At 40.2% G+C, this 27,697-nt stretch overlaps 4 protein-coding genes and 1 long non-coding RNA gene across 6 annotated transcripts; 3 read left to right on the top strand and 2 right to left on the bottom strand.

Annotated features, from left to right (window-relative positions):
• The first annotated feature begins 479 nt into the window (after window positions 1–479).
• Window positions 480–3,891, top strand: LOC136239633 (F-box only protein 9-like). Its single transcript, XM_066030407.1, has 13 exons — window positions 480–639; window positions 694–795; window positions 843–900; window positions 968–1,054; window positions 1,105–1,126; window positions 1,360–1,438; window positions 1,491–1,592; window positions 1,869–2,016; window positions 2,222–2,335; window positions 2,387–2,514; window positions 3,256–3,378; window positions 3,426–3,496; window positions 3,540–3,891. The coding sequence occupies exons 1-13, from the start codon at window positions 571–573 to the stop codon at window positions 3,649–3,651; spliced, it is 1,215 nt and encodes a 404-aa protein (XP_065886479.1). The 5' UTR covers window positions 480–570; the 3' UTR covers window positions 3,652–3,891.
• LOC136239635 (protein mago nashi homolog) lies at window positions 3,611–14,337 on the bottom strand. Its single transcript, XM_066030408.1, has 7 exons — window positions 14,199–14,337; window positions 14,054–14,147; window positions 13,868–13,926; window positions 13,762–13,818; window positions 12,917–12,970; window positions 12,780–12,862; window positions 3,611–3,812 (listed from the first exon to the last, which is right to left on the bottom strand). Exons 2-7 carry the CDS (start codon window positions 14,139–14,141, stop codon window positions 3,713–3,715), a joined length of 441 nt encoding a protein of 146 aa, XP_065886480.1. The 5' UTR covers window positions 14,142–14,147; window positions 14,199–14,337; the 3' UTR covers window positions 3,611–3,712.
• Window positions 14,262–19,839, top strand: LOC136239632 (uncharacterized). The gene is made up of 8 exons (XM_066030406.1): window positions 14,262–14,488; window positions 16,845–17,770; window positions 17,817–17,866; window positions 17,920–18,030; window positions 19,181–19,257; window positions 19,305–19,404; window positions 19,562–19,646; window positions 19,697–19,839. Exons 1-8 carry the CDS (start codon window positions 14,379–14,381, stop codon window positions 19,786–19,788), a joined length of 1,551 nt encoding a protein of 516 aa, XP_065886478.1. The 5' UTR covers window positions 14,262–14,378; the 3' UTR covers window positions 19,789–19,839.
• LOC136239636 (uncharacterized) lies at window positions 18,720–20,721 on the bottom strand. Of its 2 annotated transcripts, none has more exons than XR_010693540.1 (3): window positions 20,260–20,721; window positions 20,087–20,200; window positions 18,720–20,039 (listed from the first exon to the last, which is right to left on the bottom strand). It is a non-coding gene; the product is annotated as an uncharacterized lncRNA (long non-coding RNA). The 2 variants fall into 2 exon arrangements; XR_010693541.1 differs by having other exon boundaries at window positions 20,252–20,721.
• LOC136239631 (uncharacterized) lies at window positions 20,554–27,034 on the top strand. The gene is made up of 7 exons (XM_066030405.1): window positions 20,554–20,914; window positions 23,154–23,454; window positions 23,701–23,931; window positions 24,453–25,249; window positions 25,301–25,411; window positions 25,757–25,864; window positions 25,942–27,034. The coding sequence occupies exons 1-7, from the start codon at window positions 20,879–20,881 to the stop codon at window positions 26,923–26,925; spliced, it is 2,568 nt and encodes an 855-aa protein (XP_065886477.1). The 5' UTR covers window positions 20,554–20,878; the 3' UTR covers window positions 26,926–27,034.
• The last annotated feature ends 663 nt before the right edge of the window (window positions 27,035–27,697 follow it).

The following is a 27,697-nucleotide window of genomic DNA, read 5'->3' on the forward strand; positions in this document are numbered from 1 at the left end:
TTCTCGCTCTAATGGTACATGCTGTCCGTCATATCTAGTACGTTACACACTCACTTATTACAGTATACTCTGTATTATAATGGATAATTGCTGTATTAAAGTCAATTCAAATTGCTGCAGCCATGCTGCTGCTGCGTGCTGCTGCTGCGTGCTGCTGCGTGCTGCTGCGTGCTGCGTGCTGCTGCTGCGTGCTGCGTGCTGCTGCTGCGTGCTGCTGTTGCGTGCTGCGTGCTGCTGCGTGCTGCTGCTGCGTGCTGCTGCTGCGTGCTGCTGCTGCGTGCTGCTGCTGCGTGCTGCTGTTGCGTGCTGCGTGCTGCTGCTGCTGCGTGCTGCATCTGCGTGCTGCTGTTGCGTGCTGCGTGCTGCTGTTGCGTGCTGCGTGCTGCTGTTGCGTGCTGCGTGCTGCTGTTGCGTGCTGCTGTTGCGTGCTGCGTGCTGCTGTTGCGTGCTGCTGCTGCTGCTGCGTGCTGCTGCTGCTGCGTGCTTAGTACAACCATAGTACAACAATGTGTGACTTGAATGTTTTATTAGAGATTACGGTATTCGAAAATAATAGAATATACGATAAATATGCATATGGAAAGTTCGGACGAAGATGAAGAAGAGGCAGCTCCCTATAGTTCTGTTAATATGCACGAGGTAGAAATATTGCTGTGTGGTGATGCATATCCCATGACTAATGTCGCGGTGTAGCCAGAAGAACTATCGCTGTTCAGACAACAATGGCAACTGGAACTACAACTACAGTCGACGAATAAAGTTCAAAATGCCCTGTCCGTAGACGCTGAAACAAAAGTAGGTGTGAATTAATTTTCGAATATTTTTACGGAATTTATTTAAAGGCTAAGACTTTCTTCAGTCAAGGAATAGCTGCAGAACGACATGGCAACCACTATCAAGGTATTAAATGAATATCGACTTCTGTTACCTTTTATCACCATGAATACACTACACTTCACACACACAGCCATTTCATATTACCGTCAGGCTATACAGTTAGTACCAGACATTGAACACAAGATGTGCTATAATGATGCTACTACTAGTGGTACTGGTAAGTCACCTATGGATGTTGTCTGTAGGTATCTTGTGTGCTTTTAATAGAAACACATGAAGTTGGTACTAGGTAAGTGTGTGTGTGTGTGCTTGCGTTGTTCGTGTGTGGGTGCTTGCGTTGTTCGTGTGTGCGTGCTTGCGTTGTTCGTGTGTGTGTGCTTGCGTTGTTCGTGTGTGCGGGCTTGCGTTGTTCGTGTGTGCGTGCTTGCGTTGTTTGTTTGTGCGTGCTTGCGTTGTTCGTGTGTGTGCATGCATGTGTGTGTGAGCGGTGTGCACTAGTTAATGCTCTTGTCATTTCCATAGTAACCTATCATCACAACTAGTGGAAAACTTCCAGCACTTGTCATTATTTGTGACCTGTTCACCTGATATTCCCACCACAGTTAGGAGGTTACCATAGTGACTTAGCTGCTTACATGATCTCCACATTACAGCAAGCCCACATCTCATGTCTACCACAAGAAATCATGATCACCATCCTCCGCTGGACTGTCTCCTCTGACCTGCACCTGCAGTGTCTTGAACAGGTCTCCATGGTGAGTGTCATTATGGTGATGGTGGGTAACATGGATACGCACACGTGTGCACGCATACCACACACCCTCGTGCATTCACATAATAAAAGCTAGCCTTTGGCTTCTATATGCACAACCATGTCTACCATATTGAGCCACCTGCGCAGTATATACTCAGGCATTATGAGTGCAGTCTTCCTGGGGTAAGTCTGGTACCCCACATGACATGTGTGATGCACTACAGAAACACACACTGCATGTAGCTATGTCTTAATATTGTTGTCACTTATCTTGTAGGTATGCAAAGGCTTTTATTTGTTGGCACGGCAACCTTCAATATGGCGGCTGGCATGTACCAAGCTATGGGGCAGAGACTGTGTCCCATCATCTTATGGGGGATCATGGCGACACATGTTCATTACACGACCACACCCTCATTTTCATGGTTCGTATTTGTGTACACTTCTTTGTAGAGGACACTTTGAGACCAACCATAATATGGACACTTGACACCCAGACACTTAGGTAAGGTCCAAAGTGTCCTTTAGTACATACACTGACCTGGAAAATCAGAACACTATTGGTTGGTCCCAAGGTGTCCTGCTCCCACCATATTTGATGACTACTTAGTATCACACAAACTCTTATAGGGTTGTACATTAGTGAGTGTTCATACGTGAGACAAGGGGAGGCGTCTCTTGATAGGTTCTACCGACCTTTCCACACTGTTGTATATTATCGTTATCTTCGCTTCTTCTCTAATGGTAAGCATACACTTTCAGCAAACACCCTCCTAATGACTAGCACCCCAACAGGTCGAGTACTATATCTCACTAGCCCGGAGGACCCGGCTTCATGTGTGAGTAAGATTAAAGGTTATGGCGATCATCAATCATTGCTTGGTGGCCATTACACCATCTCAGATAATGATGAAGATAGAAGGGTCAGTGTATATGTTGATAGTTTAATAGTTGAAGAATTGAAGCTTGAAATTTTCAAACTAAATAGTATTGACTTGCTAAAGGTGTCTTGGAAGGCACTTAATAACAATACAGTATTTGATAGGACATGTAACAATGGTGGTCTACAGACCGCTCTAATGTAACATCATCTTGCAAGAGTGCAAACGATTAAAAAACTCACTAAATAAAGAGCGTGGCACCCGTGAGTATTCATACCATCTCTTTTGGGATGATACTCGTGAGCAAAACGAGTGCCATACCCTTTAATTAGCAAGTTTTTTAATCGTTTGCACTCTCGCGAGACATTACATTTGAGCAGTACCGTATGATATGGGGTATACACACATTATCAGACCTACTCTTCCAGAGCAGTCACTAAATATTTATGTAGGTTAAAAAATGTGGCAACTACAATTGTTTCATGGGAATAATCAACTATAGTACATTTCTGATATCCCTTGATAGTATATGGTCTCAGTGTATCACTGATGACAATAGCTCAAATACAATACTTCAAAATTTGTTATACTTTTCTAATAACAAAACCTATAATTATGTGTAGGTCGTTCCCAAGTTTTTATTAAGGCTTTACAGCACAAGTTGTTGTTAGACAATTTTTTTACATGTTCCCCACTCCTGCTTATCTGCAATGAAACAAGATATTATTAGCTCAACATCAACATGTTGTAGTCAGGTTATAATAATTATGTGGTCCTTCACAGTTGTCAGTTGTAGTACATGCCCACTGTCTTCAACATTCCCCATTGGCTGGGAGCAACCGGAGACATCACCATAGAAACACCAGCAGCAAAATGGAGGTTACTCATGAACAAAATTTCCACATGGTAATAATACAAGTCACTAGTAATTTGCTAGTTTAACATGTTTACAGGAGTTTGTGTTAAGGGGGCGTCGATTTAATCAGTTCACTTGGGTTGACCATTACTGCCACACCTTCAACAGGTAGGGGATCCCCTAAAGCTTGTTACATTATGTTATTCCACAGGAGGTCTGGTGTTAGTAATGTGTCTCATTTTGAAATAGACCGGAAATATTGCCCATTCTGGTTCTCAAGGGTTCGTAGTTACACCAACAATACAATTGGTATTTTATGTTAACAAAAGACAGCAATATACATATATAATAAATGCGGAGGGTGTGTCATCAACAGGGTGTGCATTAAATGGGCTTGATCTTGAAGTGAAGGCCGATGAGTGAGAAGACTAGACACTTCAAATCTTGTACTAAGTAGTAGAAACATCTTAAGCCTTCCTCATCCCTGTAACGAATAATACATTGTAATAGTCACTTGTCCATGATTACATTTATATTAGTGTACACACATTTACAGTAGACTCTGAAACCTTCTATTAATCCTTATATTATTGGGGTACAGTTGATCCATAATTCATAATACACTGAGTAATACAAAGAGGCCAGGAAGATCTTTTAATCAGTAAGGGAAGAGGATGGTTGTCCAGCTACAATTACCTACCTATCACACACAACCAGGAGTTCATAATATTTGTATGGGCTGTACAAAAGCACTGCTACAAGTTCACTTCTGCTGATGACAGAGAACTGTTTATAGGTGATGATTGGTGTTACTAAGGTAAAGTTTTTCTTCTAAGAGAAGCCTGAGGTGAGGTGTTACTTGTAGCAGTGCATTTGCTGAATTAGACACTCTCCCATACAAATATTATGAATTCTTGCGTTTAAGTACACACATTTAGACAATAGAACTCTGAAATAAGGACAGCCTAGAGGAATAGATCCGAGGAGTTAGTAAAACAAACTTAAATCTTGTAATTCAACAAATTATTTTAAGAATGTAACATGTCTGCATGCCACGTCATCAGAGGAGGTAGGAAGCATGCATGTTGAAAAGTGTACTGGACCTTCTTGGATGCTGAAATACCTCCCGATTGATGAAATACGACACAAGTACATGGCATTGGCACAATAAGCCCTGTTAAGCCTCACTAAATAGGTTAGTTTTTTAAACTTGGGCTATGTATAAATTGCGAGATCTTGCACCAGTACACGGATGCAGTAAACTCTTTGTTGATGAGCTAGGGAGAGGAGTCCCACTTGAGAAAACAGTATGAATAAAAACACCCAAGAAGTCATCCTAAGCAGCGTACTTCACTATGACTGTAGTGGCGTGTGCCCTAGTCAGGGATCACACAAGACTAGATGAAGAAAGACAGCAACAATGGGCCACCACAAAGAAGGCTAGAAATCATGGCCACCATGCAATCAACACAATTTTTTTCGTAGCACTTACTACCCTTCCAACCTCCTCTGCCATGTGATGGCAATGGATAAACAATAGCTGGATGAGCATTAAATAGGACACTAACCATTTTATAACATCTAAACCTTATCTACCATCCTTGGTTTAATTCTTAAATCCATTGTAATCACAAACACAACTTGTGCACTCTACTATAGAATTTTCCCCAGCAAAAGGAAACAGTAAATTTAAAACTGTTTATGTTGCTACCAACATCAAAGTGAATTGTTAATTATACACATTCACATCCAAACAGTTTGAGCGGTGCTGCTCTATCACTTTTTACAGAAGACCCTATAAGTGTATATGAAGGCCAACGAGTTTATATAGCTACATGCATAGAATAGAATCAGGTATTGAGTTTTGTAGCAATATCAATACCAAAATGTATTAAAAGAAGTTTAGCAAAGATAGATCATTCTAGGATGGTTAGTTGTGTGCGTCCTATTTAATGCTCACCAAGCTACTGTTTCCCACCATCGTGTGCCATACAGAGATGTTGCAAAGTTAGTGAAGTTTGCAAAAGACCAGGATCTTATAAGCAACATTTATGAGCTGGTTTTACTTATTCTATTGTTTAGCTATTCCCTTATTTTGTGTTGATGAACTCCATATATAGATGAGAACTAGAACACATTCAGCGAGTATCAACACCTCACTCAGTCTGTTCTTTAGCACAGGACAGACCAGAAGCATTCTAGGCGCTACTTGAAAATATTACGTTAATTGCATAGTTTTGTCACGTGAACACCAAATAGTTGCAATACATACACCAGTAAATGGCAGGGATCACTAGGGATCATTAGCTCTTTCGATTGTGCTTCGTGTAAGGATTAAGATGATGTGCTTACTTTTGTAAAAGTGCTTTGTTTTGCCTAGCGATTCTTACACTAGTCAACTATGATGTTTCTTCTAATGATGCCACAGTTTGATACATTGTTCCCACATCATATTGAATGGGTTTTGTATAATTCATTTTAACGGTGCTTAATTTAATTAACCCATTCACGGCTGAATTTCCCAGCGGACTATATAGGTCTCGCCGAATTGTCCAGTATAACACTACCTGTACGCCAAACTACTTAGTAACCACCCCTCGAAATATTTGCTACAGAGTTACGAACTTGGTTATATTGTTTATGCTTACACAACACAAACCGCAAAGTAATTAACAACACAACAGAGACGAAAAACGATATAAACAGTACATACAAACAGTCAGGTACAAACAAAGCATGTACAAATCACTATAACAGTCTATTAAACAGTTCTACATCATCTGCTTACTGAGCGATGGTCTCGCTGGCTGGTTTTATCAAGATTTAGCTCAACAACCTCACTGCACATGCGTATATACACGATTGCACATCACGCCACATTCTTGAAAAACAATCGACTGTCTTCTTCAGCTACTGTAGCACATCAGAAACGATTCAGAGTATTCGAAAACACTAGTATCAACTTGAAGAAACACTTAACTCGACTTTGTTCACAAGAAAAGTTTTACCGGGGTTACATAACAAACCCGCAATAGTGAGCGAAAGATCAAGTTATCCCAGAAACGGGACCTCTATGGGCATGTGCGTTTCAGCATAGTTGCATCGTGCTAACAAACGCACAATACCAGTGTAAGAGTTGTATTCAACAAGTGTCTTCCACCCCCTCCTTTAATTCTTTATAATACAAACAAAAGCTTCACATCATTCAACACCAATCAACAGCTCTCAACAGAAGTAACACAATGTGTATATAGTACAGTGAAACCTCACTTAGTGGCCACCTCATTATAGTGGCCAGGTCCAGCAGTCTTATTTTCATTATATTACATTTTCATTAATAGGCCCACCTCATTATTAAGGCCAGTGGCCACATACCACAGGACCAAACTAGTAAACTAATACAATGTTCCCTAGGCAAAAAGGCCAGCAGTCAAGTATTGCTGCAAAACTTGCTGCTCTTAAGTGCATATTTAACTGCTGAAAGCTGTACCCATTATTCTGGCAGTATACTTCATGTCTCTCTAACCATTATGTCTCAGGAATAATTGGTACAGTGTATGTTCCTACATTTCTCTGTGATAAACTCTACATAGTGTGTTTAGATCAATTGTTGATTTGTTGAAAACCTCAATAATAAGGTCACTTTGTTTTATGGCCGCATTAACGAGGTTTTCAGTAATAGGGCCACTTATCATGGGTCCCATAGATGACCCTATTAACAAGGTTTCACTGAATATGGCTGGGAGCACTTGTATTGAAATTAGTGCTCAAACGATTAATCGGTTATTTGACTACTTGGTCGGTATGACACTATTTGATTCATTAATACACTATTCAAATAATCATTAGCACTTTGTACACTGTATTCAGATGGAAACGCCAGCTTGAAACTTGAGATTGTGAATGAAGTGATGCGTCTGCTGTAAAAATTCTAGTTTAGAAAAGATAGAAATAGCTCTTAGGGTTTACCGTATAGTAAAAAAGTTTGACGGTAAAAAAGTTTGGCGAATGCCCGCAGTTTGAAAATTGACGAAAAAAACATTGACGATTGGGTGGCTTTTGTGAAATTACGTAATGGCGTACGACAAGGCACGTGGACTCTTGTAAACTGGTTTGGTCAAACCAGAACCACGTGCTAGTGAAAGCGTGTAGTTTGCTGTAGTCTCCTGCGATGCCAAGATCGTGGTTTCGTTTTTCAGTGGACTCTAGCAGCAGAGGTTATCATGAGTACCAAAGTATATGGCCGAATCCAACCGCATACGATGAACTTTTATGCGAACGAGAACCTGGAAATAGTCACGATACACATGCCGTTGCCATCAAGAAATATATTTCTGGAGTACTTTCGACTGTGGGACACGTTCCTAGGAAGATTTCTAAAGTGAGCTCAATCTTTATAAGGCGTGGTGGCACGATTCAGTGTAGGGTAAATGGGCACCGATGTTATTCAGCTGACCTTGAGCAAGGAGGATTAGAAATTCCTTGTATTTTAACCTACATTATAGATAACCAAAAGGAATGGGCAAAGACACAGGAAACCATCAATGTAAAGTTGGGCATAAAAACTGCAGATTGTGTGGATGATTTAGTTAATTTGGACTTTCTTGCTAATGCCAGTGCTGAGTCAACTGCACCGCCAGTTGCTATGGAATCTATAGATGGGTCTGTATCAATGGTGGATTTAACTGCTCAATGCAGCACTCAAGATCAGGTTGATCAGTCACCACCAAAAAAGAAGCCAAAAAACTTTTGTGAAGAAGACATAATAATGGGCCTAGAACTCTCTGATCTTGAGATCAATCTTTCACAGGAGTTGCTAAAAGCTCAATATCCAAAAGTGAGTGCACTTCAGTCTACACTTTTTCAAGAAAGAAATCAGCTTTTTCCAAATGGTTTCCTCACTAACTGCATCCAAATTGTTCACTGTCAAGCAAGGCATCACTGGGTTACAGCTTCGACTATAAACTGCAAGTTAGGTGAAGTGAAGGTTTTTGATACGTTGTTCAATCACTGTGATCAAGAAACAACTGGAATAATTCACAAACTCTTTGCTACAGCAAATTTTCCAAAGTTCACCATAACAATGGGACGTTGTCAAAAGCAGAAAGGAGGGATGGATTCTGGGCTGTTCTCTATTGCTAATGCTACAGCCTTGGCTTTTGGATTACACCCAAGCAAGCAAAAGTATAAACAGTCGGCAATGAGAATGCACCTAGTCCGCTGTTTTGCTGCAAAACAAATGACTCCATTTTCAGGGCATGCAATTAAATAATGTGGATATATACCCCACTACTTCTCATGCTTTGCTATAGTGTGTGTTATGATTCATTAAATAATTTATTGCATTAATAAATTTATCATTAAAATCAAATACTGGTTGAGTTAAAGTAGAATTCCAGCTTCCCTGAAGCCATTTATAATGATGTCAGGTTTGCTTTTAATGTAGTCATAGCAAGATTTCATCCACCCAGCTCCCAATGGCTTGACTGTGCTAAGTTTTAAATCAACAGGTTCGTGTTTCGACTCTCCTTGCAACTGTGTACATACTTTCTTGGCATACCAGGTCTGAAACTCGTTTCGTAAGTGAGATTTCACTGATTCGTTCACACTCAAATCTAGTGGTTGCAACCTATCGGTGCAGTTTGCTGGAACCAATACAACATTAATGTTATTTTGATCGAGGAGAGTGAGGATTGCATGAGTACACTGGGCTTTGAAATTATCAAAGGTAAGCAATGCTGGATAATCACTAGCAAGCTTTAATTCTTCCCTCTTCTTATGGATGTATGGTAGAATAATGTAGGTAATGTACTCTTTCATCGTGTCCTCATTTGACCAATGATTAGCAGAAAATGTTATGTGCCAATCCGACGGAAAGTCATAATGTGGAAGGCAACGTGTTGTTTTCCCTTGATAAACTAATTGAGGTGGCAAAAACTCTCCACTCATGGAACCTGCAAAAACAGCAGTTAGCTGTCTTTTGTCGTCTTTGCCTACCAATTCAACCCGTTTTGCCCCTTCTTCAGCCATCGTCCAATCTGAAACTGGAACATAATGTATTCCAGATTGATCATAAGCTCCTTAGGAATTTCATCCATTGATACCACTACCTCCATGTCTAAAACGTAGTCTCTCTTGATTTCTTCAAAGTCCTCAACAGAGATTTTAGCTTTTGTTGTAGCCTTCCTCCTCACAAACCCCATTCGCCGTAACAGATACTTTGCCCATCCTTCTGTCAAAGTGATTTGTTGTAATAAGTTGGCATCTTTGTGCATGAGTATACCCTCAGCACTAGCTATAACAACAGCAGTGTTGATAACAAGGCCCTTAGCTCTTAGAACCCCAACATACTCCCTGACCTGTTTATCGAGTTCTTCACCCAGCTTAAGTGGTCGTCCAGTCTTTTTCAGACAGAGTTCTCGTGATTCTTCCTGTTCAGAATCGTCATTCACAGTGCCAACAGATTCATTATTTGCCAAGTCTGCCTTATATTTATTCTTCCACCTCCTAACAGTAGGTTCTTTCAAAGACGCAAATTGATCAGGGTATTTGCTGGCAAAATATCTCATCGAAGCGGTTGTTCCAAACTGTGCCGCTCGCTTTGCGATAGCAAATCTTTGGGCATCACTCACTTTTATGTAGTTACCCCTGCTGGAATCAGCATCACTGGAGGATTTCGTTGACGACAGAGGTTGTAGCTTAGACAATACCCTTTCATTGGCCGCTTCGATTGCTCCCGGTGGAACTTTGCTGCTTAACAGTCCATGTGGAGCAGGTAGAGCAATATCTTCTGTCTTCTCTTTTGGTAGCGGTTTGAAATATTGAAGGATAGACTTCATCACAATCCGTCAACGTGGCCACTCGATTGTGATCATGTGATAACTGAAAAGAAAAAAAAAATGGCGGTAAAAAACTTTGGCGAATCGAACCTTATTCGCCAAATTCGCCAAAGTTTTTTACTATACGGTACCTTGCTCCCTAACAAAAGGTTTCAGTACTTATTCAATAGAAGTATAAGTTCAAAGAATAATCAAATATTCAGTTGATTTGCTCACAACTATTCGAATAGTAAAAATTGTTATTCGTTTCAGCACTAATTGAAATGAGTACTGAAATACCACTTGAGTGACATAACAGTGTCTCACTAAATACTGTATAATGGGTTAATTTCAAAATGGAAATTTTCAAAGAGCAGTTGCTAAAGCAAATTTTGAATGTTTAATTTTCGAATGTTCTACTGTCATGCATCTAGTGCCACAAAAATAAATTTGCAAGTGCGTGCACTAAATTAAGTGAAGACGGTGTGGTACAATTCAAGTTATTGTATTTAAAAGAAATATGGACTGCTCCATTAGGGGAAAGTTGGTTTTCCCAATGGGAAATGAATAATCTTCACAATCGATTTGCCGTGGGTGTGGCCACTGGTTGCAGCATTATTAAAGAAAGTGAAGTTGTTGGCCTGGTGAGCAGATACGGATAATAGATATACATTCTGTATTTCTTCTACCCGGGATGATAAAATGTGAAGTTTCTGTTAGTGGACAGAATTCATCCAACCTAGCACAAGGCAGCTTTATATTCAAAGAGCTAAATTTTCATAGAAGCTGTGTTCTTCGAATAATTCGAAAATTAAACTCCTTCAAAAATAACCCACTATACGGCAGGATAATTTTAATGGCTGCTGTAATGTCTAGATGTTACAGTAGTGGTGTACACCCTATTGAGGATCATAGACATGAAAAAGAGGGTTAGAGATAAGAATCACAGCCACCATTCAATGCAGGCACTCCACCTACACTTCCAATCTCCTCTGGGTAAACACTGTACTGCCAAATGGCATACTGGCAGTTAGCTCTTGTGGTCAATACCATATTTACTTGTTATGTAAGTGTAAACTCAACACAGAAACACTTTAGTTTACTTATACACAAATTGGCACACTTCCCACTAACAGACAGTTACGGACTACTAGGGAATTCTGTTACACACATTACACACACAACACTCAAGGAGACTTGTAGTCAAGTTAAATCACCTCAAAGAACCATAATATGAATGCTAAAGTGCCTGCCAAGGAATTGAAAAGAAGAAGCAGGTGCTGCTAGCCGGCTTTACAGAGAATGAGAAACCTGTGTGCTCCGTAAAGAATCTGTTTGCTCATATTTGAAACACTTCTTTATCACTCTTAGTATTTTAAAAACATTAACAGCATTTAGGCGGTGCCCAACCTCAATATCAAGAATAGTATTCTATAATCACAAACCAATAAATTACAACGCCCAAGTCCCTTCTTTCAGCCACCCAACACTTTGTGTAACAAAAAACAACAACAAATACTGCATATTTATTCTCACTTGTGATGTAATAAAAAGACTTTGCAACAAGTGACATGTTTAGTTGTGCAATAATTACATATAGCAAATATGTCACAGGGCTATGATGTCACAGGACTATGATGTCACAGGACTATGATGTCACAGGGCTATGATGTCACAGGACTATGATGTCACAGGGCTATGTCACATGACCAACCTCTTCTGTTTACCTAGCTAATAAACAAGTCCTTTCATGGCTGTAACTGGATTTTCCCAGCACAACGGTATAAAACACACAGAGTGCAATTCCAACACACTGGCGCTTCTATTGTACATTTCATAGTACGATATGCTAATCCTGAAGCGGGCACGCCCACAGAGAGTCCCATTTCTGGGATAACCAGATAGTTCACGCACTATTGTGGGTTTATTACATGACCGGTAACTCAAAAATAGGGCTATTTTGTTTGTATTTGACTCTGAGTTGATAGTTATGTTTTGAACAATGATACATTGTTATAGATAGGCTACGACAACCGGCAAGACTGTTGCTGGTTTTTCAGACATGTGGCATGATTCCATCATGTGCGTATATGCATGTGTGACACTGGATTTGTGATAAAACCAACCGTGAAGATGGCGATTCAGTAGGAGACAATATAAACCACATACATACAATGTAACACTTATTTGTAGATAGTTTAGTTGTGGCTGTCTGTTTGTCAAGGCTGTCTGTTTGTCAAGGCTGTCTGTTTGTCAAGGCTGTCTGTTTGTCAAGGCTGTCTGTTTGTCAAGGCTGTCTGTTTGTCAAGGCTGCCTGTTTGTCAAGGCTGTCTGTTTGTCAAGGCTGTCTGTTTGTCAAGGCTACTTTTAGCATATTTTGTAGTTTTGTTGTCTTATAATAATTACTTTGTGGTTTTATTTATGTAAACAAAAACAACCCACTCGAGATTGTTAGTCCACAGCATTTATATGGTAACCAAGTGGTTTAGTGTACAGTGAGGCTTATATAGTATGATTCGGCAGGTCTTGTAAAGTGCACCAGGAAATTCAGCCATGAAAAGGATATATTAATTTGGTACCATGTTTAATTTGTGTGATAAGAGTTATTAACTTAGTACTCATTTATCACTCACTTGGTTTGTTTGATCTCCACTAATGATCCTATCTTTGATGTTGTGAAGGAGATGTGTTGATCACCTAGTACTATCTCCAGCTCCTACAGTGTGTGCAGTATCATGATCCCCACCCACTAATTGATCATGTGACCTACCTGTCTGCCTACCCTGTCTGGCTGTGGCCATAACTTATCATCCTCCTGCATGATCTGTAGGAAAGAGTAGGGAATGATAATGGCTGTGTTAAATTTTGGGATGGCTGTACACCTCACTATAGAAAAAGTCTTGCAGGATACAATCACGTCATGTGCATAGACATTACAAATAGATTGAATATGGAGATACCCATGAATACATTGAAAACACGCAACTAGATTTTCTCAAGCCTCAAACATTTGATTGTTACTTACGTACATAAGACTAGGGAACAAAACCCTCTATTGCACTACTAAAATAATACGTTCTTTTATCCATGATAAAGCAGTAAATGCTGCACTCTGTAGAAAGGTCCAAGACCAAATTTTGTGCAGTCATGTCCTAAAACACTCACAATCCTTCAAGATCATTACTACTTAGGACACTGAAACTACCAACTACTTATTTTCTCATACACATGTCCAGAACGGATATTTGATTCTCAGAGTGACGTGCTGCGTTCGATCAAATTTAAGTTATGTGTTGTATTAGATCAAATTGCATTAAATATTCAGTGGAAGTGTACATACAGTGTTTAGTGTGTTGTATCTTCAAACTAAAACTGGAGACAAAATCCCAGACTAGGTAGTGATCTAATCCTCTAGCAACATGTAGTCACGTCAAAGAAGCCATAACTAGGACTCAGAATTGCTCATCCATTACACAACTTCTCACACACCCCAAGGGCTGTTAATACTTAATACTATAGTTCAACTTGGTCTGACAAGGGGGCTGAACACCCATTTTGACACTCTTGATTATTATGATTTAGCTCTAAGGTAGTTCTAGCAACACTATGTCATACCTCACTGTCCTCGATAATCCTCTTCAATTCCTCCATGACGATCTTGCTAACGTGGACCTGTTGTATCTAATTAGTGCCCACTGGTGACAGTTAACACAATACAAACCTCTTTCCTGATCATCGTGTCATTCTTGTAGTTTGAGTTGTTAGCATATCGGAGTTTGCCTGTAACAGTTACACCACAACTGTGACACCACGCACATAACATTTTCTGCTGTCTGGACAAATTATAAAAATTTCTCATGAACTACTAGTCTGTGTGTGTGTCACGGTTAATAACATCAATGCTCACCATCTGGTCTGTACTCGAATTCTAAAAATTCGTGACCAAATTTTCCCTTGTGTCCAACGTAATATCTGAGGTAAAAGTCTTGCGACATGATGCGCTATAGAAATAACGTAGTAAAAGAAAATAAAGGAGCAAAGTACAATCTTACTTCAGTCACTTGCGAGGTCACTTTCCTAAGCTGATAACATGATGGACTTCAATTAGAATTGCACGTTGCTTGGATCACGTGCACAACGCTTGTTGTCGTGAACGTGACCACCTCGTGCAGGCGTCTCTTGAGGCGTCTTGTTGTGATTGTGGGAGTTTATATCATGTAATTGTCCTTGTAATGTCTTGGTTTGGAAGGCTCCGAGCTGTAGCCATGTCGAGACTCGCTTTGTGTGCCGTGGCGGGATTTCTGTGGGACCGTGAGCGCATTACAGACGAAGAAGTACTGAGGTGAGCGTGTGTGACCTTTTGTGAAGGGCAGTTATCGACATTTTGGGTAATAGAAACGTGCTGTATGCTACAGTAGTGCCTAAATACTGTGGCGGGCGTTTCCGGACAAAGTTTGTACACGTTCATTTCTCCTCGAGAGAAACACGGATTCTAAAATGCTCTAGTGCCAAATTGTAGCCAATGAACTAGGCTATTGTTGGTATAAATTGTGGGCGGTAGAGTGTTAGGAGAAAGAGCAGTCTAAATTAGCAGTTTGAGAAATTGCTAAAATTTTCTGTGGCTGGGGTTGCCGGACACCAGTAAAAGAAGGTGTACCTGGCATTGTTATGGGAAATGCTGCACTCTATTGAGTGTCATGGCCCAGCAGAGACTGATAGCATTCTGGTTGCTTTGTTGGTGACGCGATTTTTAAGAAGCAGAACTGCTGCAAGCCTAGCTCGGACCATGCGAGTGTCTTGCAGCGCTTTCGAAGATGCAGCATTTGATATACTACATGGAAATCTGTATCAGTCCTTGCCTTAACACTGTAACACCATAGTTGAGTAGTGTGGCCCCACGGATCCTTGCTTGGGGCTTCTCCGGGCTGTTGAGTGTGCTTGATAGTTAACACGATGCAGGTAATGGGCTTGGATTCCAGTTGTACTATCTCTAACTCATATATACGTTCACAGAATAGTGTAGCTGATCATTTGTGCTGCCTATGGTTGCTTAGAATTACGTATAGTGCCCTCAATATCCTGTTAACATGCGTAGTGAAAGTTTTTTACACAAAAATATTCTACACATGCAGGCAAATTGTGATGGATCTCGGTAATCCTTAAAGCTATCAAAATAAAACTTTAGTATTTTATAGTACACAAGTAGGGTACTTAGGTACTTAAGCCATAGCTTGATTGGTTTCTATTCCATCCTTCAGTAGTGAATTAAAAACGGAGTGTCTGGAATACCCAGCTGTCCAGAAACCCCTTACTTACCTTATAGGATAGAAGCCCAAGCAGTGATAATTTTGTAGTACAACTCTTGACCCCCAAATTCAGGGTCAAACTTTGTGTTTGTTTTGCTGTAGGTGTTGTGTTGTATATTGTTTTAATGTTTTGGGCTGGCAGGATTGTTGAGCCTATGGCTATCACTAGTAAATCTTTCAAAAATCGAGTCAAAGTGTAGCATTACTCCTGGCTTCACATGTCTTCTCCAAAATAGGACAGCCTCTATATATAACTCACAATGCCAATCTGAAGGTATTTCATCATATTAGCATGACGTTACCATCATTTTGTATGGGGTGTGTATAAATGTCATAGCTACCTCAACCAATAATAATACCTCTGGCTCACTGTACAAAGCCCCCAAACTATAGCACCCTCTTTTTTTTAGTGACATCAGGAACATAACTGCAACATCAAGAAACGTCGTTGCGGATGTTGCTGAACTAGTTTGCACTGGACCAAATATTCTGGGTCCATTTTATACATAGTTTCATCCATGAAAATTTTGTACACATCAAAACTATTAAAGTGACTAAATAATCACCTTATATGTAAAATACTTGTTATTGTTACTAGGATGTGACTTGCCATAATGTTACACTGTATAATGATTTAATTCAGGATTAGGTTACTTTCCAATAAATGGTGTATCATACAGTATGGTAGTACTGTATAGTAGAGATCATGGAGGTTTGGGCTCACCTGCCCAAAAAATCAACCTCAGTTTTCCTTCACAACAGCTTGGCAGTATTGGGTAAACATATACAAACCCTACTGTGTCTTCAAAGTAATCCCAACAAATTTCAAAAAGATAATTAGGATTCTACTAACTGACTGCCTGCCTGACTGACTGCCTGACTGACTGCCTGACCGATGCCTTCAGTCAAACATAACTTGACTAGGGGCTACAGGCTGGTTTCAACCTTGCTTTGGCTCAAGACATGCCTTTTCACCAACCGCAGTATCATAGACTTTTGTCTTGTTTCTTGTACTGTATCATTATTACACAGCTGTTCAGTCTTGATCATACTCTTTGCATAGTGCCTAGCTGTGTGAGGGTTTGCCCTGAGCTTTTTCAGAGTGATGATGAAACACCTGATTGACTTCCATCATGGCACTCTCATTGTTGGCTGGTGGCTTGCTAGTAAGTCAACAGAGAAGCAAATTCACTAACTGCCCAATACATGACATGGCATGATGAAAGTCAACCAGGTGTTTCATTATCATCCTGAAAAGGCTCAGGGTGTCTTTGCTATTCCACCTGCAGCTAGGTGCTTTTATAATCAATAAGCGAGGGTAGGGTCTGGCCACACAAGACTACTGTTCAATACCCATACGCTGTAGATCAATGCTAATTTTATCACATGAAGGTGTTTGAGGGAATCAGAGCAAAGAAGAGGCGCACCATTGACTGAGTCACTAAAACTTCCCGAGAACAAATCCACACTGAAGAAGAAGAAAACCACAGCAAAGAGAAGAGTGGACACCATTAGAGCTACCCCAGTATTGTCCCCAATGCCAGTCAGCCGGAGTACTGCACTGATGCGAGAACAACGAGCCAGACGAAGAAAAGAAGAACAACGCAAACAAGAACAACTGAAAATGTTAACTGCCAAATCTAATGCAGTACCTGAGCAGAACAAAAAAGCTAGAGCTAAACATAATGCTAAACAGAACCCTCAACAAACACAGGTAGTAAACAATGATGATAAACTGAGTTTGTCTTCATGGTGGGATGTGATGGTAGGCTACACACTGGGTGCGGTGTACAGTTCTTATAAAGGAATCACGGAATACTTTAGTGGCAGTGATGAAACAGTGACGCCATCTAGTGCCCCTAATGATGATTGCAAACCTAGTCATGTGTTATTGTGTGACAACCCATCATTATTGGCCCAGCAGTGTTTGGGAAGGAGTACTCAACAAACAGATAATGAAGATAGTACCAGTTTGCTGCAGTCTTTGCTCACAACCTGGAACATTCTGTCTGTACAAGACAAGTTACCACATCAGTGGATTGACAGCTTTGTTAATGGGATGGTTTCTGTGGTAAATGACTACACTGGGATACCTGTACCAGTGTGTGTGTTTGAAGATGCGTTGGTTGGTGCTGATTACAGCAATGTAACTGTTGGCCATTGGACACCTCAGCAGCAGCTGTCATCAGTTGCCAGTGCCCCTAGTAGTAAAACTGAGTCGTGTGATGATGAAACTGATTGGCAACTATCATATCAATCCAATGATACAACTCTGTTTGTCCGACCCTACCAGAACACCAATCTCAGTCAGTATAGAGGTGTGTGTTATGGCCACATTATTGTATGGTTATAATGTCTTTGTAGTTATTAGCAGGTTTGATGACATCACTGCTGTTGACTTCCTGGCAGTGCAGGTGGGTGTGGTTTATGATTGTATGTTTGATCACATGGGTGTGGCTGCTTGCAGGCTGATCCTATGTTACGACAACAGTGGGATGACTACACTGGTAATATGAAGGTGGTGGACTGTGATGATGTGAGCCACAGTGAAGTGTTGTATTGGGAGGTGAAGTTTCCTGTAAGTTGAGAAGATGACAGACATGTATGGACTACACAACACACATGCACATGCTGCTAAACATAGTACATGTGTACATGACATAACCATAGTGCAAGACTTATCATATTGTTGAACCATGATTACCACTTGTCTATACTGACCAACTTTTAGATCCCCGATTCATTCAATCATCCACTTATCAATTGCACCCACTTGTAATGTATACAGTGCAGGGGTTAATCTAGGGGGGGGGGGCGGGGGGGGCACAGGCCCCCTCTGGGTTAGCTATTGCCCCCCCCCCCAGGTTTATACCTAAAGCCTTGAGAAATGGAAAGGTTTAATTGGTCCCAAAGTTGTATAATCCAATGGTCAATATTCAATGGCATCACAGTAAAATTTCACCAAAATTGAGTATATTTACACCTAAATTTTCAAAATTTTCCTGGGAGAGCATGCCCCCAGACCCCCCTAGAATCCGAAGCGACTTACTTCGCCCCCTCTAGGTTTATATTCTGGGTTGAGCCCTGCAGTGGTGTATCTATGTTAGGGCCCTAGGCCCTGCCAAATTTGGTTAGTGCCCTACCAAACTGAAGATTACTAAACCCAACTTTTCATGGGTCATTGCATTATCTAACAAGTTATTCTATACTCACCAAATTATTAGTATTGAGCTGTCACAAAGCCAATGATTATTACGATTCTAATTAACGCCCACCAATTGAGCACATGATTAAATCACTTGGTGATATTGATAAGGACGTGTCTTCCTAGTGTTTTTGTAGTTCACTGTATCTATAGATCCTTGTAAGATTTCATCAGGTATAGGTGTAGTGTTTGTTGTCTTGTTCTAATTTGTTTATAGTGTTACTGTACAATCTGAATATAGCTATAAACTAGCTACTTCATGAAAAATCTAAAAGCATGCTTTTTGTAGCTGAAATGGCCTCAGATTCCATTTTGCAGCTGTTGAAATTTGTTTGTTTTTTTTCAGAGGGGGGGGTTGCCCCTGCCTCCAGCAGCATATACAGTGCCCTAGCTGTGCCCTACCAATAGGGAAAGTCTAGATATTCCACTGAATAGTTAGTCCAAACACTGTTGGCTTCACCAGCTTATACACTGTATATTTCTTACTTATCATACGATGTGTAATATTGTTTTATTCTCCTAGTTCCCACTGTCCAAAAGAGATTATGTGTTTGTCAGGAGGAGTGTTACTCTGCCTCATGCCATCGCCCTGCTTAACAGGTTTGTCCATCCAGCCCCTCCCCCTGTTATCACTGCTCTACCCACAGGTCTACCCAACATCCTGCTGTTCCACCATCACGAGGGTGTGTACGAGTTGATAACTACGACAGTGTGATGGTGATTGCTGCAGACACTAGTGTTGAGAAGGTATAGTGGATTGGAAGATGACAAGTATAGGCACAGACTCTACTTGTACTTGAAGTGTTGTTAAACTATTAGTACATTAAATGATGTTGGCTTCATGGAATATAATAGTGGTCAATAATCAATCGCTTACTGTAGTGTTTATTCTTTTCCTTATTAGGATGGATTTTATTTTGAGGTGACTTACGTTGATGATCCAAAGTGCAACATGCCATCCTCACTGTCCAACTGGGCATCCAGTTCAGGTAATCCGTCCTATCTGGTGTGCCTTATATGGAGTACATTGTCTCATCAGGAATGATGAATTTTCTGAGTGAAGTGCACAAGGCTGCTCTGAAGAGGAAAGAACAGAAGACAACAAAAAATGATTCTCCAGATATTGATTGACTGATGCACATGTACTATAATCTCAATCAGATACATAAAATTTTAATGTAACTGTTCATGCATGTGGTATGGTTGTGGTAGTGATGCAGGCATTGGTAGTGCAGGGAGCACTACCTCAAATAGGACACCCTGAAAGGTGGGCACCTTGTTGATAATCCTTGGTCCCATTTGTATTGCACGTTTGGATCCCTGAATTCAGACATGTATAATAAGGACATTCTAGCATGGCCAGAACAGCCGCTGTGGTACTGCTATAGATAGAATAATTAGATGGACAATATGATGATAAACTGTATACCTTAGTTCCATCATGAGAAACAATATGGACAGTTGTTTTAATTTACAGACAGAATTGTGTTGGCTGTGATTCTTGTGTCACTTCTTCTCTCGTCTCACTGCACTGTGGGTAGAGCTAGAGATGGTATACTGTAATATCTAACTCAATGATAAGGGCCTGAACTACCTAGTTACATTAAAACCTCTCTTGCCGTTTAGTAAAGACAGCAATGAAAAAACCTGCTACTTGGGCTCTCAGCCCAAAGCGGTTTAGGAAAGCAATAACAGCGGGGCGTGTGCGAAATATAAATAGTACGATACCATAGATATACAGACAAGTACCCGGGATTGGAATCATCCGGTTTTTCGTGCCGGATCATTGTTACCGGAAGTAGCAATATCTTCGAATTTATCACAGAAGACTACTTCTACTCTTGTGAGTACTTCCTAAAACATTAATACTTAGTTGCCGTGCGCTATAAGTCTGGTTCCCTGGATAATGGTGGCTACGCATCGAGGGACACACCTACAAACCAGGCTCTACCGCTAATTAACCACCCCCTTTCGCAAAGAAGGCTTACCAACGACTAAACAAACACTCTAACATATTGACATTTTACAGAAACGTATTGTGAATGGCGTATTTCACTATCCTGCCTTTTTCGAAGGGGGTAACAATGATCCGTGGATACTTGATGCTTATATGGGTACTTGTCTGTATATCTATGACGATACGGACTAGTCTCGTGCGCCCGACTAGATAAGGTAAGGCGCTAAGCTCTGTGTGGTGCCACGCCCGTTACAGTCCTTCGCTATGTCGAAACAAGTCAGCGAGGAATCAAACATCCAGGTATGTATACAGTGAAGGTCAATTGATATGTGTATGTAATGTTTCTTCTGTGTTATAATTTAATTATAACACAGAAGAAACATATGTTATGCCACTCCCTCTGAATGATCATACACCTGCACAGCCTTCACTTTTGTCGTTTGGAATGTATGCTGCTGGTCTAGATGCAAGGCAAACATGGTGGGCAGATCAGTAAATCTGCTCCATTGCATGCATGCATGCAAACAAACTAGACTCTATATACAGCTACAGTAATATTTAAAAAGCTATAATTAGCTGAAACTAATTGCCAGAACACTACATTTGAGGCATCAGTCAATCCTACTGTATGTTAGTATTAGAGGGGTTGCAGCTGATCCATTATCAAGTCCATGGACTTGATACTCGCATGTGTAAACTCCGCTCAGATGTCAAAAACTTATATTAATGGTTACCGAATTTTACGTGTGCATGTTGTAGCTGAATGGAGTATATAGAGAAAGGATACTGTGCAATGAACCCAAGTCCGAGTCTATGGCAAGACAGATGGTGAGAAGGCCAACAATAAACGCTACTGCCTCCCTACTGGCAGTGGTTGCAAAGACAGCTGAGGAGAGGAGTACAGGAAGCCTGCTCAACTTCTCTGACACAGTCACCATTTTCTCTCTTCTTGGCACTGGGGATGAAGTGGTGTTGCAGTAACCGCTTTGTGCATTAAATTTTGGGTGAAATACCCTTATATCAAAAAAAGGCACTTTACCACTGCCCCCAAAATCCTTTGGCACATGTCTGTCCTAGCCTCATCCTGATGGTTGACTGTCTTATGATCTCTCCAAGAAGTGACTATAAGGGCAGCTCAATGGCCACATCATAACATGCCCTTGAAAGCCACTCTATTTCTTTTCCAATTGTTATTTTGGAGTCAGCATCAGCCAAAGCTGTTCTTCAGCTTCGCAGGTGTTCCTTAAAACATCGTGACAAACAAGCCATGCTAACATATCATATCTCTGAAACTATATAGTTGGATAATGAGGTTTCTGGTCCTAAAAATGAGTAGAAACATACTTCCAGTACACTCACTGTATAGAGTTAGAGGATACTGTGGATAGTGCATTCTAGATGAAGCCAATTAAGAGTTTTAAAACCCACTAAGATTCCAGTCTCTAACTGACATGCTAGGCTCATGCATATAATCACCAAGTTTGTTGAAATTGCTGATTGAGAGTTTGGTGTTTTCTCGCCTAGTTTATTGTTTGCCAGTTTGGGGTCCTCCCCTGACAGTGACTAGTATCAATCGCTTGAAATTGTTTACAACATTGAGCTGTTCGACTTTGTTTGGACCTTCGGAGGTGCGACCACGTCACACATCAATTCCATTCATTACAGTGGTTACCACTATGTAGTGAGATTCAGTATTGCTCACTCTGTGCTATGCACCATCAGTATTTTCAGCTGCAACGTATTTCATTAGTTCCACCTATTAAGTTTGGACGCCAACATCAATATGTCACTAGAACTACTCAGCTATTTGCTCAGCCACCTAGATGTCATCTTTCTTTTACTCAGCGTTTTTTTTCAGTTTAAAGCAATTTACTGGTGGAATGCAGTACCTGATGATATTTTGACTTCACCAACCTTCAAAGACGATTTATTTTTATATATGTGTTAATTTTGATTTAAATAGTAATTTGTGTGTATAATAGTTTGTGTGCTTATGTTGTAATTGTTTGGTTGTACATGTGTTAATGTATGTGTTCTGTTGTATTTAATTTTTGTATGTATGTATGTATGTACGTATGTTGTGTCTTTGCTCCTCTACCAGGGAAGAACGGCATTGCCGACTGGTTTGAGGTAAAATTCAAAATCAAATCAAGGTTGTTTAATCCACAACCATGCACAATGGGCTTTGTTGACTTGGTATACACAGTGAATGTGTTGAAAGTCAGCTGAATAAATTACTAAGAATTTTGCAAGAGAGATATTTTCCATGCAAGCCAAAACTGTGTTTTTGCATGCATGCACATTTCTTACAAGAACTGTGCAAGAATCTTACATGTAAGGTTGGTCTTGCAAGATTTTTTTCCTGGGAATTTTGTGTAAGGCTAACATGCCGTTCTTTATTTGAAAAGCTACAAGTTATATGGTTGAACTATGCTCCTCAGTAGCAATTCTTCACATGTGTACAGGTGCTAGAACTTTGCACAGTGGTTCTGGTCAAGTTACTCTTCATTTTAACGTATATTTTGTAATCCTGGTATAGGACTTGGATCCCCTACAACAACCATGCTCTGACAAAAATTTAGCTCATATTGCCAAGCAGCTAAAAAGCTGGGAACCAGTGTACATGCACCTTGATGTAACTGAATCCGAGGTTGTGGCCATCAAAAGAAACCATCCCCATGACTATGAGCATCAAAAGTTTCAAGTTTTGAGCCAATGGAAGCTGAAAAGGGGACAATTTCAGGGAACATTTAAAGCTCTTATTGATGTGTTTACTGAATTACATGACCACCAACAGATGGTGGACACTATTAGGAGAGAGGCAGCAGAAGCTCATAAAGGTAGTTATACATATATCATTACAGTAGTTTCTCATACCTGCTGTAAAAATTTTTGTATAGCTAAATAGTCTATTGGGGACTGACTGAATGCTTACAAAAATATGTTCAGCTGAATAAGTTTTTTTTTTTTATTCAGGCTGTAAATGAAATAAATATCCACTCACCCTTATTGTTCATAATTATTGTGGCGGATGAGAAACTATTAACCTTTATGTTGTCTACAATATGTCATAATTTCATATTTAGCACAAAGTGATGCTTTGGTTGTTGAGCTTCAAGATGATTTTACTGCAGTTGGTTTTGATAAGCTGAAAGCTGCTGCTACTACCCTCGGTCTGTTGTCAGATACTGTCTTGGAAATAATGGACAGTGCAGCTAACGATGTTAAGAAAAAAGAAGTAATTCTGGGTGTCTTGACAAATTTGCCAAAGGCACAACTAATCAATTATGTTGTAAGAGTTGCAGCTCTTGAAGAACGTAAGCAACATGTACAATATAACTCTGTATTTGATATTTACATATGTTGGGGGCAATCACAGAATGGGGTCACATAGTTTTCTACCTGGTTATTGTTAGAAGAAATTCTGCCACCAAGGTTGATGTATTAGGCAGTGACAGTCATTATTCACACTTTTGAAATGTAATTTCAGTATTGGTTTAGCAACAGTATTGGTTTAGCAAATACCTCTTTCTCAAGATCCTGCCAGAAACTCTACACAATATGTCTAAATAAACATGTCCTTCATGCACCATTGCCACTACAATGTCAAGTAATATAAACAAATGCAAGGCGGGGTCTGCAGTTGGTCAATAATATAATTTTTTTACTTGCAAAAGTTAGCCAGCTCTACAGTGTGATGAATCCAAGTGCTCACAAAGTGTTTTGGAAAATAATTGTAATAACCATGAACCTTACTTCACTATTATTCTTAAAAAGATTGTATGTGTTCATGGAATGTATAGCAGCCACTGATATTTCATTTAATTTTATTATTTAGGAGAACCGTGTGACGTTTCACTGTCCCAAGTAGTAGCCACAAGAGCAGATAAACCAGCAAATGTTCACAAAATGTTCAGGCAAACTGTGAACAAAATTAGAGTACATTTCAAAAAGTGTAACTTGAAAGATCTCATCATAAATTTTAACATGAGTGTTGATGATGATGACATGCCTTATATTTCGGTGAAAGTCAAAGAGACGTTATGCAATTGCAATACCGAAGAAGATTTGTTTGTACAACTTTCTCCTTATATCACTTGGTATAAAAGAGATGTGTTACAAGCACTAGTGGATGCCTCTGACAACAATGAAGCTGCAAAAGAGTTGTGGCAGTTTGAAAACCAGCTAGACCCTAACTGGCCGATCAATGATCTTCCAGTACCAACCGTATCTCACGATATTTGTCCTGATACTGCCAACAGTGGCATGACAATGGTTGCTGTGACCACTAAAAAGGATTTGAATTTGTTGACGTATGGAGAAGTTAAAAGCCTTCAAGAGATGGTAGCACGAGCTGGAGAGATTAGTAAGGATGCTCTTGATCTGCAGGCTAAGAACACTGGCTCATCAGTTCTTTATTGGCTTCTCCCACAAATTATGGTGCAGAAGTTTGAAGGCAACATTCGCAGGAAGCTCAATTCCCTTTACAGTGAAGGGGTAGTGGAGATTGCACTTGACCCCAACGTTGTGATTACAACTGGTCCACAATTACGTATCCGTGCTCTGTCCTACCTGACCAAGGTACCACTGACAACAAGCAAAGAAAGAAGGAAGTACTACTCTGGGAATGTAGATGTTAGTGCATCGTGCTAATTTTGTGTAGTTACATATATTTTTGTTAAACAGGAATTGGTGGAGCTGTGTCATCAACTAAAAGCTGACATCAAGAAAAGGGACAAGAAGATTATGACACTTGAAGCTGATCTCAAAAGACGCAAGCAGGATAAAACAGCAATGGTAAAGTTTAATATTGTATGGCTCACTTAGTATTAGTCCACGAGTAACGAATAACTTCAAATTTTTGTGCAAATGCTTAAAGTGAAGAATCCAACTCCTTCCCTATTCATGTATAAAGGGAATTCTTGGCTGTCACTTAGCCACACAATTAAGTAGCTAGTATTGCAACAAAGGCTGGACTAGCCAGTCAATAATGAAAACCCTTTAGCATAGATACTATACATTATTGTCATTGTGACATGCATTTTTACAGCCAAGAAACTCTTTTTCTTATTAAATTAAGTCCATAATATCACTATACTTTTGCTGCTTAGATGTCGACATGTTTTACTTTCACTGTTTAAGGAGCAAGAATGTGGTTCTCTTAAAGAAGAACTAGACTCATCATTTAGCAGACTTATACAATTACAAGGAACAACTGGGGAATTACAACCATCACAAGAACCACAACCTGTAAGTAAAGTGTGTGTGTGTGTGTGTGCGTGTGCGTGTGTGCACACATGTGTGTTTTAACATACTTTTTTTTCCAGTTCCAAATGGAGCTTGACACAATCACAAGTGATGAGGAAGCAGATACACTTACGGTGGGTACCAGGGGACACCATGTGACAAAATGGAAAGAATCAGTTTGTATCAGTGGAGGTTACACAAAACAAGAAGATGATCAGTATCGCCCACAATTATACTATCCTTCTCAGGCATATGCATACTGCTTGCCTTCAACTGATGACAGATTACTGCCGCCATGTCCTGTTAAGTGGTTCTCACCTGTTGTCATTGATGATAATTTAGTCACTGTTGGAGGAGTTGATAGAAGAGGTCAGCCCACTAACAAACTATATCATTGGAATGAATTTATGCAGCGATGGGATGAGTCGTTTCCCCCCATGATAACACCTCGGCTGTTTGCCACTTCAGTCCTCTACCAATCTTACCTGATCGTCATTGGAGGGGCTCATGATGTTAAGGCTAGCCTGGATAGCCACTTCACTGATGTTGTTGAGGTATTGGACATTACATCCAAGCAGTGGTACAGGACAGAAAGGCTCCCTACAGCAAGTGGCAACAAGCAAGCAGCTATCATTGATGATACACTGTTCCTGCTCAGTGGATGGCTCCCAAATTGGAGGGAATCATATACATCAGCATGGTACTGCAGCCTACCCCAATTACTAGAGAGCATCCATGGTATAGAAATTCCCTTGTCCAAGAAGTCAAAGTTGTCAACAGCATGGAAGACAATGGAATCACCGCTACCCAGCTCAGCAATAGTTGCAGTAGGTAAATATCTTGTGGCAGTTGGAGGCTGGGAGACACAGGATGACAAACCTTCAGATATCATTCAATGTTATCATTTAGATAGCATGCAATGGCAACATATAGGAAAGCTTGCATACCCAAGAGCTGCTGGAGCAGCCATAGTTTTTTCTGAAGACAAAGTGTTGGTGTTTGGTGGAAGAGTCGGTGCATGTCTTCATTCCACAAAGGTTGAGTGCATCACTCTGACTATGTGACACCCTTTCCATATTTTTTTATGCTATTTATTACTGACTCAGATGAGAATGTGTACAAATATTGAATATAGCCCTCAGACTCTTGTGGCCACAAGTGTGAACCTAAAAAGGACTTATAAATGAGCATGGCAAGGGTGCAGTTATTAAACTAAAAATTAATACTCTAACTTGAAACTCAGTACTGTCTCTGACAGGCTGCTAACTATCCCTTTGATCAGAACCACACCAGATTATTGTGGTACCAGTATTCTAACCTTATTAACCAGCGTAGTGAGCGAAAAACAGCTTTGGCTGATCATATACATAATGGGGGCGTACCGTATATGTAAAAAATTTCGAGGTGGAAAATTTCGTAGATCATCTTTCACCTATGAAAATTTCCTCCGAATCTTGCCATAGTCGTTGTTGATCTACGAAAGTTTTCTAAATGGTTTCCTCCATTTTAATCTAAGACAATGTCCTTCAAGCAATATGTTTCAAGTCAATGGTTCATTCAATCCTTGAATATGCTTCCTCCGTATGGGCCCCCCACACTAATGTTAACTTTCAGAGACTAGAAGCTATACAAAGTCATGCAGCCAGATTCTACTTTAACAATTTTTCTCTGTATTCCAGTGTGACCAACATGTTAGAGTCTTTAGATCTACAGAGCCTCCAAACCAGAAGGAACATAGCCAAACTCATTATTATGTATAAAATAAACAATAGATATTTACACATTTCCTCACCTCTCTGATCCCCAATCAACGCTATTCAAGAAGAGGATGCTTTA

This window comes from Dysidea avara, chromosome 11 (assembly GCF_963678975.1).
Source record: "Dysidea avara chromosome 11, odDysAvar1.4, whole genome shotgun sequence".
In the NCBI taxonomy this organism is placed as follows: Eukaryota; Metazoa; Porifera; class Demospongiae; order Dictyoceratida; family Dysideidae; genus Dysidea; species Dysidea avara.